General features: G+C 40.0%; 1 protein-coding gene across 1 annotated transcript; it reads left to right on the top strand.

Moving 5' to 3' along the window:
• The first annotated feature begins 1,948 nt into the window (after positions 1-1,948).
• On the top strand, positions 1,949-3,927 carry LOC117556560 (potassium voltage-gated channel subfamily F member 1-like). The gene has a single exon (XM_034231933.1). It carries the CDS (start codon positions 2,150-2,152, stop codon positions 3,647-3,649), a length of 1,500 nt encoding a protein of 499 aa, XP_034087824.1. The 5' UTR covers positions 1,949-2,149; the 3' UTR covers positions 3,650-3,927.
• Positions 3,928-19,308: the final 15,381 nt, after the last annotated feature.

Raw genomic sequence — 19,308 nt, 5'->3', positions numbered from 1 at the left:
AAGATGCAAACAAAACAAGGATGTACCTCTTATTGTGTTACGCAAGAGTACATCATGTTTATACAGAATAGAAAGTAAAGTGATGTGTATTTTAAAGTAAATTCAACATTAAAAAAGGCTATTAAAAGCTACTGTTGTGTTTTCATTATTATGATTGGCAGTAATGGAACCACAAATACAAATACAGACATAAAGTATTGCCAGTATGATCAAATATATTGGTTGAGTATCAGATGTAAAAGTACTCACAAACAGCCCTTGTCAGTGTGGACTGGAATTTGTATTACTGATGCAACATTGTGTAGCCATTATTTAATTTTGTAGAGAGAAGCTAATTTATGCCTTTAAATACTTTTGGATATGTTTTTGGATGTGTGTTTTTAAGCAATGCATAACATTTTACAAACTCATGTTCTGCAAAGTTACTTCAGCAGTTGTATAATTGCAGTATACGTGTAGAGTAGTATACAAGTATACAATGGAAACCCTCACGTAAGTACAAGTACCTCAAATGTGAACTCTACAGCATTACAATATTTAATGACTACTTCTCTCCTCAAATTTGATAGATTCACGGTAATACACAGTTGATTTACTAATCTTAATCCAAAAATGAAAGCTTAACTTGATGTTTTTGTACTCTTGTCAGAAGGTTAAAACACTATAGAGACACTGACTTGACTCCACTGCATTGCAGGTTTTACTTTGGTCGTTTTTGGCTTTAAGAAGTGACAGTATTTTATAACACATACACATCCTACTTTTTTTTAGCTTTTGTTTTAATCACTTGTTAAAGGATTCCTATCATCAGTAGTTTGCACCATACTTTGAAAGCAGAACAACAGAAGTATTAAGGATACTGTATTGTGGAGGTTCTGCCACTAGGTGGAGACAGACAACCCAGCAAAGTATGTCATGGTCTGTCTGACTGAACATTCATAATTCATTGAATGCACACGCAGAACTGGTCAGATAACTCAGAGTTCAAGTTGTTACAAATCAATGTATGCAGTTATAATGGAGAGTAGCCTCATAAAATCTAATGAATTATTGCAAGATAATGCTAAAAAAACCAATAATACAAAAAATAATAGCCATAATAATAATAACCCAACAACCATAATAATATGTATTCTTATTATTGTTATTGATGCACTATATTTACAGAGCCCATATTCTCACTAAGCCTCTGTGTATTTTGAATTGTATGATTTATTTGGTGATAGCCTACAATACATTCAAAATCGATGATAGATAATGCGGGTATGAACAAAAACAAACAAGTTTTAGTATTTCGTTGTGAAAAAAAGACGCTTTATGTTTCTGGTTGTGTTTCCTATCAATCGATAAACTTATAGTTGTAAGTCGAGCTGGCTGGCATGGATGCCCAGCGGAGTGCGTGTCTGTGATTTTCCTGTTTGCTACTTCACAATTCATTACTGTACATGCATGCAGCATACATTTATAATGTGCTGCGCCTGGCTTCACTGCGCTGCATCAATACAACCACACAGAGACATATCAACCGGAACAGATGGATAGACTTAAAAATAAAAGCATGGTCTGTTTTGTTGCAATCAAAGCCTGTTGATAACAGTAAAGGCCAGATAACTCAATGTTGTTATGGCTGTGCTGAAGGTCTGTTATTTGAAGTTAGGTAAGTGATGTGAGTGAGCTTGTACACATGCAGCAAACTAGATGAAATCAAAAATAAAGGTTTGATAATGGGAAGCGTTTTTTGAGACATCTGTTAAGTATTAAGATAGGTGAACTGATAGATGGAACAATTCAAATTACATTAAGGAATGTTTGGAGGTGTAGCAAAAAAGAACTTAGGCAGATAGGCTTTTTATTGGAAAGTTTTTCACCGGAAGTCTAGTGGTTTGATTATGTCTGACTTCACATTACGCGCACTTCAATGCCAACTTTTCAGAGCGCACAGGCGTACTGTTCTCTGTCAGACGCGGCTGTGTGGCGCTAAGAACACTTCACGCTGCAGTCACCTCTGAGCAAACATATCATTTACTCGCAGATTGGAGGGTTTTGGATGTTTTTCGCACAGCACCAGGGTTTCTGGTGACTTGTGTTTCACTTTGACAGTGCATCGCGATCACCTGGGCTGTTATTTGGTGGACTTGTTGTCAACAAAATGTGGGGTATCCAGAGGACGCGGTATGCAGACTGCAACGGATCTGAAGCCAGTGAAGAGAATGAGATTGTTGTCAACATCGGCGGTGTGAAACAGGTGTTGTTTGGGGACGTGTTGAATCGCTACCCGGACACGCGGCTGGCAGAACTGGTGGACTGTTCACTTAAGTCCCCTGAAGAAATATCCTCACTATGTGACGACTACGACCCGGACACAAGGGAATTTTATTTTGACAGAGACCCCAAAGCTTTTAAGTGTATAATTGAACTGTATTATTATGGAGAGATTCACATAAAACGAGGCATTTGTCCAATTTGTTTTATGAAGGAGATGGAGTTCTGGAAGATCGACCCTGATTTTCTGGACGACTGTTGTAAATGCCACCTGAATGAGGTAGAGGATGAACTTGCAGAGATCGCAGAGAAAGTGAGGACTATCCTGGTGGACAGAGAGGGAGATCCGTCTGCAGCTGGCTGGCAGCGCTTCCAGATGTGCCTCTGGAGGCTGATGGAGAAGCCGGAGTCCTCGCTGCCTGCACACATAATCACCATAGTTTCTTTCATCTTCGTCCTCGTCTCCTCCGTGGTGATGTGTGTTGGGACCATCCCCGACCTGCAGGTGGAGGACTCGGAGGGTAACCTCACGGAGAACCCAACTCTGGAGGTCATCGAGACGTTGTGCATCGGCTGGTTCACTATCGAGTACATCTTGCGCCTGATCTCCGCACCAAACAAAATGAAATTTGTCCTGGCTTTCATGAACATCATAGACTTCATGGCAATCATGCCTTTCTTCGTGGTTCTCATTCTGACCTCTTTCGGCACAGGAGTGATGGAGCTGACCAACGTGCAGCAGGCGGTGCAGGCTTTACGCATAATGCGCATTGCGCGCATTTTCAAGCTGGCACGACATTCCTCCGGACTCCAGACCCTCACATCTGCTCTGAAGAGCAGCTTCAAAGAGCTCGGGCTTCTCCTCATGTACATGGGCGTGGGGGTCTTCCTTTTCTCCGCACTGGGCTACACAATGGAGCAGAGCCACCCGGAGACCTTGTTCACCAGCATCCCACAGTCCTTCTGGTGGGCTGTGATCACTATGACCACGGTGGGATATGGAGACGTCTACCCCAAGACTACTTTAGGTCGGTGCAATGCTGCCCTCAGCTTTCTGTGCGGGGTGATAGCCATAGCGCTGCCTATACACCCCATCATCAACAATTTCGTTTTGTTCTACAACAAACAACAGGTGCTGGAGACCGCTGCCAAGCATGAGATTGAACTGATGGCTCTGCGCTCGGGCGAGGGTGAGCTGGAGGCGGCTCCCGCTGCCCATAAACATGTCTGCGGAGCCGGAGTGTGGGACCACGCCATGCGCTCCTGTCACAGCGACACATACATCCCCTTACTGAAGGATCCCAGAGGAGGGGCGGGGTTCCAGACCCCCAGCATGGACACAAGCTTTGAAAGCACAGCCGCGGCCTCTGAGTATTTCATCTCATAAACACTAAAGACTCCAAGAAAACACTCAGCAAAACAACAACAAAACATCGAATGAATCATTAATATTTGACCTATTCAAACTTAACCCGCACATTTCAGGGTTAATGGTACCACGATGACTGGATTGTAAATAGCCTCGTTAAATTATAGGGCTGCAGTGTGCTCTCTAAAGCAGTGGTTCTCAACTGGTGGGTCGCGGACCCGTTTCGATTGGGTCGCGGATATGTGAGTGAAGTTTTTTTTGTTGAAAAAAGACAATTGAAACTTCTTTTTTTTATTTTTTGGGGAAAAAGTCAAACTTTTATTTTGAAGGCCCGATTTTCTAACGCTGTACATACTGGAAATACCGGAGACCATAAACAGTTTAGAAAACTTCTGTTGTAGTGATCATCTTCTCAATAAAACATCTTTGCTGATGTCGACCCTTTACCCACAATTTAAAGTAATTCACACAGACTTCTCCTCTTTGCTCCTCTCTCTGTGAGGAGCAGCAAGCTGTCAGAACTAAGTGAAAAACAAACAATGGCATAACATATTATTAATATGTCGGGTAGTAATAGATGTATTTATTTTCTTCTCAGAGTGTACCAGAATGCGTAGTTTATATGTAATTATTTCTAAAAATCTCCTGGGGTACAATCCCCCCAGACCCCCCTTCTGGGGTTTGGTTTTCAGCATGTGTGCCTTTTTATGTTACACAGACAAAGTAAAAAGTGGGTCCCGAGGCCTGACCAGTTGAGAACCACTGCTCTAAAGGATCGTTAATGCATTTGAGCAATTGCGCCTATTAAAGGGACATATTTGTGAGATATTGACTTTATGAGCTGTGCCTTTGTGCAGTGAGGGTTGAGGAATTTTGTTTGAACTGCCAGTAGACACCAATTCCCCCATGTAGGCTCCTTATATTACAACCCCATTCCCAATCCTCACACTCATACTGTATAATGCATTGTAGCCTATTCCTTTGTACAGATATATACTATATTGTGTATCAAAATGGATGTTTTTTTATAATAAAGATTCTTAGCTCCATCAGGAGAAAAGAGAAATACTCTTGGTATGTTTATAAGGAGGGTGTACTGGCGTGACAACAAAACTGAAGAAAAACCTGTTGGTATAGAGACTTATAGAGCCATAAAGATACATTAATGGTAAACAAGATACGGGTAAAGAATAATAAAGTATCATCGACAGTTTGTTTCTGTTTCAGCGGGTGATACATGTAATTTATGTAACCGACACTGCATTAGTATGAGGTTATATCAGATATAAAACCCATCTGCTGTGCAGGCATGATAAAAGCAGTGTCTGTGTCAGAAGCTCTCATGACTCCAGGATATGAACATTACATTTTTTAGCAGCCGTCACAACTCTAATCATCCCCGGAGGTCTCGTGGAATAACTGGATCCCCAAGATATGGGCGAGGGGAAGAAGCAACAGGCTAGAGGTTAGAGAAAAAAATATCCCAATGGTTAAATTATTAAACTTTTTTTCAGAGTGCAGGCTAGCTAACCTGGAAAAGATGAGAATATAAATAAAAAATATCATTCATGAATCATGAAAATAAACATTATCAGCAGCTTATCATCTCAAATAGAAGGTGTGAGAGTATCAATAGGCAGTGTCAGTGTGTAACATGTGTCTTAAAGGTCACCTATCATGCTATTTTTAGGCAATAGCATAGGTCTCAGATATATAAAAAATATATAAAAAAAACATGTTTCGCTCAAAATACCAAACAGATCACCCATTCTAGCCATATCCCTCTATTTCACTTCCTGTTTCAAAAGTGCTGATTTTATGTATAAAGCTTTAAATAAAAAAAAAGGAGGGGGCTGAGCTCATGTGGGAGATTCTACCAGCAGATACTGCGGTGATGAAACGCCATATCATGGATTATCAAGGATTATTTCTGAAACATTATGGAGCTCAAAGGATTTCTCTCTTGCCGGTTATACCACAAGGTGAGTTCCTTTTTATATCCTGCTTCTTCACACACATGCTCTCCAGTACAGGTTAGCTCTGAGTGTTAGCGATGCTAATGTAAACATGCACCGACCACATTACGTCCAAAACAGTCGGGCATTGTTTCTGATAGCAACGTTTCTGATAGGGCCGTGGGTGTAAAGCCAGCCTACATTTCCGATATTACGTCATATCGGACGCAAATCTGGATCAGCTCCGTTGTAGCCCCGTTTTTAGAGATGTGGGTACGGAGGAAAAGAGAGAGGGTTTTATTTTCTGACGCTGCGTGAGTTCCCTGACACACCGGGGACACATATTTATGTATAAAAGACATCAAAAAGTGCATTTTGCATGATAGGTCCCCTTTAATGCATTACTGCTCTTAGTTGGATGAAACTTGAAAGGATGATTTGCATTCACACTGTGCCCCATGTTTAAAAATGATCTCTAAATTGGCTTGATGGGCACTATACTTAAAGGTTAGAGTTTCACAGTTTGAAAGGTCTCAACTCCTACACCATTACTCTAAGTGACATGAAACGTTCTGCACCAAAAGAACAATCTTTAGAAATTACATTAGTTGGCACGGTAGGGGAGATATAATTAAAGTTTGACACATTTAATTCAGATGTCATGTGTCAAATGTCAGTGGTTAGATTCTGTAAATGTATGATTTCTATCAAGACTGTGTTCCTGTTCCCAGTCTCTTTGTGTGACATTTTATGAAATGTCTTGAATGTAAAAACATGCTTTGTGCATCCAGTTTTCCCACCAAATATGGGACCTATAAAAAGATGGAAATATGAGGATATTATCAGCAGGTAGCCGTGATGGTTTGGGCGGTGGATGTATGGAGATATGTGGGATCATCTTTCAGCTTGCATGTACGTCACATAAACATATTTACACAGCCTGCCTAACAATGGACTCCTTCCCCTCATTTAAGCCAAACTGTATCCCAGTGTTTCCTAATCTTTATCTGATATTCCTCTACAGTCCACATTAACTCAACTAAAGCAACACCAGTCATTATGTTTGATTAATTTTATAGAAGTGGATATTGTTCAAATATTATTTTATTTGTTGACAATTTGTTGAAGTATGCATTCTTAGGCCTACTTTTACCTTTTGGAGTAAAGTCGACATTTTAAATATATATCCTTTACTTTCAGCTAACCATTTGTTTTACTTTTCTTTGACTTTAAGTGTATTATTTTAACAATTTGTCCATTACTTTTAATACATATTTTAACCATATATATATTTTAAAAGAACGTTTTTAGAAAATGGGAAGTATTTATCTTGTAATTACTTTTTATCGTAACGAGGGAATGTCTTTATGTTGTTTTGTGAAAGATTAAACAATAGCTTTTTTGCCTAAATTGGTACCTGAAAGTAACATTTAAAGTGTGATTACTACAACAACCCACACATTTTAATCGAATGAAGAGGAGTGATACATCTTACTGCTGCCTCACTGACAGAGTGCCTGCTCCTTGCATCAATCACTGGGACAGGACGTCAGATTGTTTGGAGGACACTCATTCAGTATTAGCTCTTTGCTGATGTTTTTGAATGAGCAACAATTTAAGTAGTGCCGCTTGAAAGACAGATCATGATGGAGGTCCGGCAGATCTCCACAGCCTGTCCACCCACTCATGTCCTTAACAGCACTCTGCTATCTCTGCAGGCCAGCAGCAGATTCACACATGTCAAAGCCCGGGAGAAAGGCCTTTGTGACCGCTGACAGGCGGAGCTGGAATGTCAAAGGCGTGTATTGTGTAACAGAACAATGTTCCTCCAGCAGATGCATGTAAAAACACATACGACTTCAGGTTCAAATTTAGATATACAAACACACAGCAGTGTACAAACATCCCCTCTCCTCTCCACCGCCTACCTTCAAGTGCACACAAATAATTGCATACACACACACTTCCTTACCCATATACCCACAGCCATGTGTGATGCAGTGAACTGCCGCAATACGCTGCCTAATCACCAATTTGTACACCCACATGTTGGTCATCTGCAGCATTCAGTGGGTGTGTAAGATGAGAGGTATTCCTGGGCCTTTACTCAAAACTGCGCTCATTATCCCTTCACAAGAATAGTCAGAGTCATTGTGAGAATGTTGGTTGTTATAGGCAATTTATTTTGAGACATAGGCTTTACTTTTAGTTTTTTAGACCATTTTGAAGAAATGGTGGACAACATTTGTACTTGTCTCTTGTGCCTTTGAATTAAAATATGTCCGATGCCTGTCTATAGGCAACACAGAAAAGTCTAAAAAGATGCCTTTCTGTGTGCGTGTGTGCGAGGAAAGTTCTGGCAATTATATTACTTCCCTATTTTATGTGTACTGGTATTTACATCTTGCTTTTATCTAGGAAGAATAATTAACAAGGCAAAGTCTATAGCATGCTATGTTTGTTTCCATATCACACTTTAAAATGTCATTATATCTAGTGTTAAATTATGTATCCGGCTCGGAGGATGCTGTGAATAAACAGGATATGACATTCTGCCTCAACCCTCAAACACTTTATACACCAACAAGCATTATCACATTAGACATACTTAGGTGCCATCTAAAGTGTTTAAGGCGATCAAAATGTTTCCTGAAACTCACGTGTCCATTCCAGCTGACTGGTGCCGATTGTTTTCTGGTGACATACTGTATTGAGTTATTGTTAACCCAACCATTTTAATGACAGCACGGACACACAGAGACCTTTCTTGCCTCTCCCTGCTCCCCTCTCTGTTGACCTTTAGGGCGGGGATCTTCTTCTCCACACATCTAAAAATAGGGGAATCCCTGTAGGAAACAAATGGTACATACAAATGGAGGTTCATTACAAACTTGAGTTAAATTGGTTTTGCAAGCACGTTCCTAAAGAGTCCTTTGGTGTTAGGATCTTTATTGCTTTTTAATGATTGTTTTACAACTGTTAAAAAGTAACTAGAGAAGAACATTGTCCTTTCACATTTCTAATTTCAATTTCCACTATATCTGAGAGTTTCAGTCATAAAATTAAGTATTATGATTGCGTTCTAGACTGACAAATCTAATAAAGTGAAATGTTCAAAGACTAAGATTTCCAATATGAGGAAAGAAAATAAGACCAACAAATAGAAAAGAAGAATATTAGGCATTCAAAACACATCCGGAAGAGATTGCTCTCAAGGCCACACTAAAAGCAGATTATTTCTCCCCTCAAATGGTAGAAATGGGATATCTTTTATGGATTTATATCCTGCAGTAGATGGTCGAACACATTCATTTGAATAAGAATATGTTTGCATAATGATATGGCTTAACAGCCCATCCCCTCCGTGCACTATCTCTGTTTGAAAGATATTTTCAGCTGCAGGAGAAGGAAAAGGCAATATCAATTATGTCAGATTGGAAAGGAACAGAAAAAACATGCTTTAGGAGCAAATGAGTTTCATTCTTTCAACAGTTTAGGTATAAAACGCTGCGTAGGTGTACCCTGAAGCACTTCGATTCAGGCAGAGAGCGGGATACAATTGCATGACAATTACATACAATTAAATATGTCCTTCTATTCATATTATCTCTGTCCCTCCATTCTACATGGCATTTGAAAGGTAAAGAAATTGCAGAAAGCAAGAGTACAAGGTCAAAACAGCAAATAAGAAGTCATGATAATGGCGTCAATGGCCTTTCCATTTGTCTCTGTATCCATCTCTTTGGTCTTACACGTAAAACGACTCAATTATTCCCCTGAAATAATGAATTTCTGAAACTAAAGAAGTATCTAAACAGATTGACAGCTTAAAAGCCACGTTGACTTGATGAAAGACATGACTGCCAAGTTACAATTATAGGGACTTTTTTTACAACAATGTTTTCATGAGTTAATTGTTATCTCTATGTCCATGTATGCAGAAACATCCAATCTTAAAGTGACTTTTGTGTGCAAATTAGCTGTTTGTCCGTATTCTATAAAAGTAAAAAACCTTCTAAAAATCTGCAGAATTTGTTTTCCACATCTTCTCTTTCTACTAACCTTATCACTTCTCCCACCTGTCCTGCTCGACTCTTGCAAAATCATCACGTCTGCACTTTCATAGCCCCTGCAGAAAATAATACAATTTTGAGTAGCTTATGCCCTGACAGTATATTGTTTCAGATGCATTACTAAATAGTCTTGCAGCTGACTATGCCATACTCTTTCAAGATGTCAATGTAAAGTGTTAAACATTAAAGCCAATTCAGTTGTGCCAATAAAAATAGGACTCATTCACATCTATGACTGTGGCTCTGCACCCAGAGACTGACCAGTGAGTGCAGCCATCTGCTGTTTGCTGGTACATAACCCTGGACTTATACAAAGGGAAAATGTAAGAGGAAGTGGAATATGAGTAGAGAGGTCTGCCTATAAAAAGAGATTTCACTGGTGAGCCGGTTTCTTTTTCGTAAGACTGACTAATAAAGATGTGATCTGAATCAAAGCTCCTGCAGAGAATTGAATGAGGGTTTTTGCAAACACTAAAGTTCTGCTCAAAGACAGCGGCAGGAGAACACTGAGTGATAGCTGAGGGTGTACTGATACTGTGAGTGAATCCCCTATTTATTTTAAACCAGCCGTGAGTATCCTAATGGATAACATTCGTCTTGTATTACCTTTGGATGATAATATAGTGTGTGCAAATGTGTGATAGATAGTGTAGACTCAGTAGACATAATATTCAGTGTGCCGAAACTCTTAAGATTCGGCAGGCAAGTTATATCTTTTTTCAGGTTGTTACCCGAGGCGAGTACTGCTGTGCCTTTTATGTGAAATAAAAACCCGGTGGCTCCAGGCCATCACAGTTAAATGCTGAGCCTCAAGGAGGTGATGTGGCCTTTAATCACTAAACAAAAGTGTGGTGGCTTCTACTTAATATCTCCATAACATCTACCAGCCCACTGCTGCCCCAAGAAGAAGCCACGTTTCTGTGAATAAAAACTCAGGGAAAGTTATCCAACATCAGATCCTGCCTCGTGGAAAATACCTGATTATAATTATAGATTGAACAGTAAACCAAGGAAAGCAATCAAACTGTAAATGAACTTGTTATATTGGTCGAATCCATTACATTCTCTCATTATATTCATAATACAGCTATTTAACTGTATTTTATTACGGTGTAAAAGATTTTGTGTTTTATATTAGATTTCTTGTTTTTTATATTTTATGTATGCACCATGACATCAAGTCAAATTCATAGTATGTGTGAACCTACCTGGCAATAAACCTGTTTCTGTTTCTGATTCTGATTCTGATTATATTCCATTGGTTTTGTTTGTTATTGTTTCAAAAGCCTACAAAACAGGAATGAATTACTGTTTAGCCTGCAGCGTGGGTCTGTTGTCTCACATTGAATCGATACAAAAGAAACACTTCATCTAAATAATGTCCAAAATAGATGCCCACTCGCACATCGAGAAATGTAAAAATATCAGTACAGCTAGCTGTTTCCCCCTGCTGACAGTCTTTACGCTAAGCTATGTTTTTCACCACATCATTCCAGCTTTGATTTGAAAGCCAAAGCGTTTCAATGATCTTCTGATCAAATATTCCTCTAAAGGTTCAATTCAAAATATCATTGATATTCAGCAGTGAAGGTCACACGAGTGATGCAGCACTATTTCCCTCAGGCTTTGTTTAAACCAACTTCACAGAGGGCTGAAAATAATGTGAAATCCCTTCTTTACACTCGACTGTCCCCCCGCGAGTCCCCCTGTGTAAACACTCAATTATGAATATTTAAATTAAAAGTCAGAAATCCTGATGTATTTATTCATGTTGTTACCCTGTAATGTATTATGTTGTGATGTTTGAATTGTTATTTAGTTGCGGTGTGTTTTGTGTTGCTTCTTGATTACTGTTGTGTTGACTGACTGCTTTGAACTGTCTGAAATAACACACTTCACATTTCTGCCAGTCCCCACATGAACTTGGGCTTTGAGGTCCAAAGACTGCTTCAAATAATTTGTTCAAAGCCTGTTAAAGCTGCCTAAGTTTATTCAAAATCAATCCACCTGTTGCATTTGAATCTAATTAGAAGGTTATAAACAACAACACATACAATAAATAAACTCTGGCTCTCCTGTGTACAACGACCTGCATAATAAAGAGCTAAAACTGGGTCTGCTTACTGTCTGCTCCAAGTTGTTATTCCTTTCCCACTCGGTCACTTAGTTTATATCCTTTGCTGTTAGTCCTCACTTAAAAATTTCTCACAAAGGGCACATTTCACTGCATCAGCCATGTTTTAGTGGCCCTGTGTCTTTTCTGCTGATAAATGTATGGACATCTATTTAAGGAAATTGGCCTCGAGGGACTGTTGCCGTAGTGATTGATCTGACCAGCTCTTGATACACTTGCCCCTGCTGATTATCTCATCCCGAGACAATGATGTTTTATAGAGTGGAACATCCTTGTCCCGCAGTTGCTTGCGACAATGATTGCAATTAATTCAGGGATGTGGGGTCCTAAAAACTATATTTTTTAGGAGGGTGTCATTAGAGTTATAGCTCCTCTGGGACATATGACTTGTCTCTATCACAACATTACTCACACATGTCGAATTGTGACAGCCTTGTATTATTGTAATTTAAGCCTTGGGTACCTGCCTCGGGCTAAAGTGACACTCCTAGTGACATTTCAGAGGAAAAATGAAACATCTCTCTAATGAAAAATGTAAGATCAAGGCTCAAAGATGGATCGTTGCAATGAAAGTGAAATTCCCTTTGGAGAAATGAGATCTATATCAAGGCTTTGGCTTTCAAAACAGCAACATAACAGATGTGTTTATGTCTACTTTAATATAGGTACAAGAAACATACTTTTTTAAACTGAGCTTCTAATTTCAATACGAGGTATTCCATTTAACTATTTACAGAGATATTAAGAGAAACGTGTCAAATGCATGTTTTTTAAAGTTAGTTAAAGGGGACCTATCATGCAAAATGCACTTTTGTACGTCTTTTATACATGGATATGTGTCCCCGGTGTGTCAGGGAACTCACCAAGTGTCAGAAAACACAACCCTCTCTCTTTTCCTCCATACCCAAATCTCTAAAAACGGGGCTGCAACGGAGCTGATACAGATTTGAATTTCTCTGACGTCAGAAAAGGGGTGCTCCGCCTATATGGGCAACTCTCCACCTATCAGGGGGATGAGAGGTTGGGCCACGGCCATTGCCCAACCTCTCATTCGCATATAGGCTGTCGGAAAGCTAAATCTCCCCCAGTCACATCTGTGTTTTTGCCTGCTCTTGCCAGGATGTCTAAGGGAGTTAAACGTTGTGCTGTTGTTGGCTGCAATAATCGGGACAAAGGACTGCATGCAATGCCATCCCTGGAAAAAGACAAGAATCTGTGGCAGAAGACTCCGGCAGATTTCTGCCTGTGTGTTCTAAATATTTTACCACGGACATGTTTAGGAACTAGATTTTTTTCCGCCGGTCAACATGTCCGTTAAAGTTTAAATCTTCTGGACAAAATTAGAAAAGTGCCGGTCAAAGGTCTTCTTTGTTATTTATTGAGCTTTAAAACAAGTGAATAACGACTCTATATAATAAATAATATAAGAATAAAACACGGAGGACGGAGCCTCTCTTTTCCTCCCCCTCTTCTGAGAGCCCAGCAGCTGATCAGAGCACGCTCCCCTCTCCTGCAGGGGGGCGTGGTCAGCTGCAGCTCATTTGCATTAGAGCTAGGTCACAAAATCAGCCCTTGCAAAAAACAGGGCTGGAAAAGAGAAAATAGAGCGAAATGAGGCATGGCTAAAATGCATGATCTGTTTGGTATTTTGAAAAAAAAACTTCACAGACATGTTTTATATAGGTATGGCACTACAATATATTTTTCAAATATAGCATGATAGGTCCACTTTAAATAGCAAGAAGTATACTTTTACTCCTAACTGTGAGGGACTTAGCATAGATAAGATAAGATGGATCTTTATTAATCCCCGTGGGGAAATTCAGTTGTACAAGCAGCAACAGGGTAAGTGTGAAAAACCGGACAGCAAAGATTCACACAGATTAATAAAATCAAAAAATAAAATCAAAAGCAACAATACTTAAAGGGGTCCTATTAATCAAATTTTCAGGTTTCATAATAGTATTGTTTGCCTCTATACTGTGCCATGTTTCCATGCTTTAATGTTCAAAAAGGCAAAAGCACAAGCAAAGCTTAATAGGGCCCGTTAAACTGTTTGCCTAAAAATTATATTTATTAATATAATTACAGCATGTAACTCACCTTAAAACAATAATTTTTACATTTCCGTTTGTGTGTGGCTTAAACAAATGGGGTACAATATGTAACTAAGTAAGACTTAGAGCTGGTTGAAGGCTCAATATATGTTTGAACACAATAAGCAAGGCTAGCTGTTTCCCACTGCTTCCAGTCTTTGTGCTAAGCTTGGCTAATTGGCTCCCAGCTCCTTAATCAATGCAAAGCCAAGCCTGAAAAATGGATTACTGAAACAGAAATGTTTGCAGAAGCTTCTTAAATGCTCAAATCAATAAGTTATTCAATAAAAACCTTTATGCTAGCCTGCCCTCACGCACTGTTGACCTGACCTCCTCTCGATCTTCATCATTGACCCATACTCTCACTCACAGTCATGCACTTGTTTTTACATGCTGTGAACACGTTTTGATAGCTGCAGGCTCTACGATGCTCCACGCCAACCCCCCCAACAACAGGTGAAAGGTCTGATATTGGCACTGCAGAAAGAGCATAGGACAAAGGGAGCCTGAAGATAATCCATGAGCTCAGTGGGAAATAATGTCAGTGAGAAGATTTATAGCAAAGTATATGGGGAGTCATCGAGGAGATTTAGACATCAAACAGTGAAGGAATATCATGTCCTTGTCTTTTGGGCCCTGAGGTAATTAAACTCCCTCGCCCCCTATTGTCCCATGCGTGGGTCACTGTGGGAGATTACAATGGATTGCAGTGTGGGGATCAATCTGCTGTCCCCAGGAAGACAAATTACAGAGTAGGACACAAAAGGAATAGTGCTGGCGAAAGTAGCTCGAAAGATTTTACCTCTCACAGCAGCCTCGGATCAAAGCTGCAGGCCCGTACACAGAGCATCACTGCGGAGGAATATTTACGTAGTAATTAGAGAGAGTGGAGGTGTTCAGTCAGATGAGAATGGTTGAAGTTCGGGGAGGAGTAAGAGATGTCAGTGATTTTCTTTTGAAGAGGCTATGAGCATGTCAATGAGATCAAAGCTGTTGTGTTTCCTGGGGTGGGCTAATGACAAAAAAGAGAAGGGGTCCTCCATATCTGTAAGGAGATCTTCAAGAAATGACACACTCTTCCTCGTACAAGCGAAAAAACATCGTATTGCCTACAGCATGCAATGTCATTGTAATTTGTCATGCTGTAGGCGAGCATACTGTAGATAGATATTGCTATAAATCAGTTCACTGACATAATTTAGATATAAACTGCAGTCAAAGTGCTACCAACAAAAGACTTGGTTTAAAATGTGTACTTCCCTTAATGAACAAAAATACTGTATACTTAAATTATGCAGCTGTGTAGCCTGTGAATTTCTTCCAAGGTTCTATTAACTTTTATCTCAATCTTTAATAATGCCATCTTTTACATTTTGGATTAAATATTGTATTATTCATCTGCAACTACAATGACAAAATAGTCTAGTAAAAAATGCAAAGTTTTCAAGTTAAATGCACTAGTTGAAGTAAAAAACATTATAATTAAGTGCAGCTTTTGAATAAACATGACTATTTTCTTTAGAAAACCGCCCCCGGCTTTTATTTTTGGAAAAACACGGTGCTGATGAATTCTCTGATTGGAACTTTTAAATTATGTCTGATTCAAAAACAATTTCCTTTTACTTTAATTGCTTAAGATTGAGTAGGTAAAATAAAAATAATAAACAGCACGGCTGGATGCAGATAAACACTAAGTGGGAAAATATGAATATTTTGGTGAAAGGCCCCTTGAGAAAACATCCATAACATTGCTGTTTCATCTCTCCTAACATGCGTCATCACTGCTGTTTGTGTCTCCATTAATGTTGTGTTGTTGTCATGCGGATATTTTTGGTTTGTACTTCACACTTTCTCCCAGCTCCGATATTGATGGATAAGCAGCTGCTACATCTCTTTTAGGGTTAATGTGTTCTCCGTGTGGTTGCTGTGTGGGGATATAGAGAGGGCCCCCCATCAACACATTTGTTCCCGCTATAAAGCCGGCTGGATTTGTGGCAACGCAACGCAACATCCATCTAGAAAGAGCTTTCTAATGGCCCATTTCCCATTTCCCTGGAGAGCGTGCAGCCATTTACAACAACCAATCTCCTCACCTCTCTTCCCAAATAATGAGATAATGCACCAAGATAACAGCACATTTCTTTCCCTGTGTTTTTGTAGTCAAGTGCAGGGTTTATTTATGAGCAGATCAGGATGAATACAATGCATCTAGTATTGTGATAAATGAAGATGCATGTGATCTTGCTACTTTGCCACACTCGCTACCTTCAGCCGCTTAATGGCAACATTGATTAAACAAGCTAGATGAGGGATGTTAGTTTGTAGGCATACACAAAATGCTGTCAATGCTAAGTAAAAAAACGTGTGGAGGTGTATAAAGGGCAGTGGGAGTGTTTTACTGCTGTTAAGTGCTTGCATGGTAATGACCTCAAGCTTCTGAAGGCAGCAACAGTGTGACTCCTCTCACCCACCTCCAGGTAAGCTTTTAATGAGACTGCAACCTCTTTCTTAGATCAGCCCGAGTATAAACACATATAACATCAGAAGGTGAGCTTCAAAGTTTCAAGGTGTAAGAACAGAGATGCACCGCTGCAGTGAACAAGTTAATGAACACGTGTCTCGTTAGAGGGGAAACTTTGCCTTTGGAATTTATTTCTCTGTGATTAATTTTACCTCAGTCCACTGAAGTTACCTCGACTGCCCTGTAGAGACACTTCTTCATAAAACGGATGAGTTATGTTGGATGGCTGACTCATTTCTAATAGCTAAAGAAACATTCATATCCTCAAGCCAAAGGAACAAAACTATTATCCATCTTGTAAAGGGAAAGTTTGACATTCAGGTAAATTCACCAAGTTGCTTTACTAGTGGAGAGTTATGGCGCATTTCCACTGCAGCGGGTAGCCCCGTTTAAGCGTCCTTAACCGTCCTCAAGCGGCCAGGCCAGTTTTTGGTGGCCTTTCCATATAGCCTAGTACCGGCTAGCGGGTACTTTTTCCCTCTTTTTCCGGCCCCATAAAATCGTGGTTCTATGGTTCTTATGGCGCGTTTCCACTGCAGCGGGATAGCCCCGTTTAAGCGTCCCTAAGCGTCCTCGCTCTGGCCTCGGGCTGCCTCGCTGGCCGGCCCAGGCCGTGGCGCATTTCCATTACAGTTTAGGACCTGGGGTAGCAACGCAGTGTAGGCGGGGCGATCGGCTTTGTTTTTGTTCACATTTCGAGTTGTTCCGTCGAGCTCCCGCTGGATTTGATCATCCCCAATGAGATGTAGGAACGTCGTCACCTCCTCGGTCGACCACGGTGTGCTTTTCTTATTAGACGTAGCCATTTTTGTAGCTCATCCGTTTACAAAATGCTGTTTATAAAAATGCTGCAAGCATGCTTCTAGATATATATGCGACGCTAGGGATGAACTCGCGCGCAATCTTGTGACGATTCTCTCTGACCAATCAGCAGTCGAGAGTGTTGACGTCACTAGTTCAGCCCTGGCCCTGGCCCTGGTCTGAGGGAACCACGATTTTATGAGGCCGGAAAAAGAGGGAAAAAGTACCCGCTGGCCGGTACTAGGCTATATGGAAACGCCACCAAAAACCGGCCTGGCCGCTTGAGGACGGTTAAGGACGCTTAAACGGGGCTACCCGCTGCAGTGGAAACGCGCCATTAGATGACAATATGATACCAATCATGGAAAATGCTACTTTATAAAGCTAAACTCAGCATTCGGTTAGCTTAGCAAAAGTGGATTTGACCAAAGGTAGTATACTGCACAATGGCCCTTTTGTGAGTGCTACTATTTTAAATAAATGAAAACAAAAAATATGATTATAAATACGAATTATGACTTTATGATTATAAATATTATATTTGTATAATAGTTATTGAAATTGAAATGATTATTTAACATTATTTTGATCAACAACTATTATATTCCTGTTTGTTATCAAAATATATTAAATATTATAATTTCTTAACATGGAAAATACATGAAAAAGATGTTGGGGGGCGTTGGCTGACTCGGTCATTAGCCATCATTAGTGACACCTGTGTGAAACACCTGGGTTAACTTTGAGAGCTGCATCCTGCTCCGAGGAAGGCGCAGGAAACAAGACATTTTGATAGACAAACGGCGTCAGTCTCCTACCACGAACAATATCAACACCTGACAACCCCGGACATTTACACCGAAGACCGTGCTGTCTGAGTGGACAGAGGGTATCCTCCTGAGGAGCGGATATTGAGGATTTGCTCGCTCCCTGTGAGCTGGCAGTGAGTCAACAACCCTTTTCCTCCAGACAGGAAAGGTTGCATGCAAAAAAAAGACTAGGAACACATTTATGTCTAATTCAACTCATATCAAAAGGGCTCATAGGTTGCGGGCTTACTTGCTATTTCATATTCACTTTTATATCAAGAGCCTGTCTCAGCAGCCCACCGTCAGAGTGACTTTCTATTTAAAGCTGTTAATGTAAAATCAAGCATATCCATATGAAATATAATAGAGCATAAGTCAAATGGAAATCATTTGTTGTAGATGTCCAGAGAGATAAGGGAAGAAAATGAATATAATAAAATTTGGTGTATTTCAAACGTATTTGTCAAAAAATGATTGCACTGATATGATGTGCTAATGAGCAGCACTCAAAGAGGATAATGTCTCAATTATTATAACACCAAGTCAGAAAGGCCACAGTCATTTCCAAGTGTTAGCCTGACCTTTTAGATTTCAGTGTCAGTCAGTCATCATTAGCTGACAGTACTGAGCCAGAGCGGCTCCATTATTCCAAACTAATCATTCTCATTTATCCAAGGAACAACCTGTGTGCCATTACACACTTAAAACACATCACATAACTAAGATGGAGATTACATGTCTCTCCCTAAAGAACAGCAATAGTTATTGCTGGTTCACTTTCCCCAAAGCAGATGTTTCCAACCAGAAGGAATTATCTTACTCACACTTCCTAACCCTTTAACCTCCAGGATACAATTCAGAGAGGTGAAATTAAAGACATACATCACACCTCTATGAGTTTACCCTTCACTATTTTGGGAGCTTTTATAAACACGATTTCATTTTCACAAGTAACAGCCTCTAGACAGGGCAATGTGTTATATTTTATTACAGTAATAAATTACATTTAGGTTGCACTCACTGTGATCAAGGCTTGGGGACGTGTGTGTGTGTGTGTGTGTGTGTGTGTGTGTGTGTGTGTGTGTGTGTGTGTGTGTGTGTGTGTGTGTGTGTGTGTGTGTGTATATTCAAACACAGAATGAGAGAAAGACTTAAAGAAAGAGAAACTTAGATTTAAACACACCCAGCAGAGGTAAGCTAGAAGAATCATTGATTGCACTGCCCACACACTCCCACGTGCTGAACAACATCATTAAAAACAAATGGGCACGACTGAAACAATGCAGCA

Source organism: Gymnodraco acuticeps, unplaced genomic scaffold (assembly GCF_902827175.1).
Source record: "Gymnodraco acuticeps unplaced genomic scaffold, fGymAcu1.1, whole genome shotgun sequence".
In the NCBI taxonomy this organism is placed as follows: Eukaryota; Metazoa; Chordata; class Actinopteri; order Perciformes; family Bathydraconidae; genus Gymnodraco; species Gymnodraco acuticeps.
The sequence above is the reverse complement of the archived record's forward strand: the minus strand, read 5'-3'. Positions and strand labels throughout refer to the sequence as shown.

Coding starts and splice junctions, on each gene's coding strand:
- LOC117556560 (XM_034231933.1), top strand. CDS start 2,150: ATGTGGGGTATCCAGAGGACGCGGTATGCAGACTGCAACGGATCTGAA.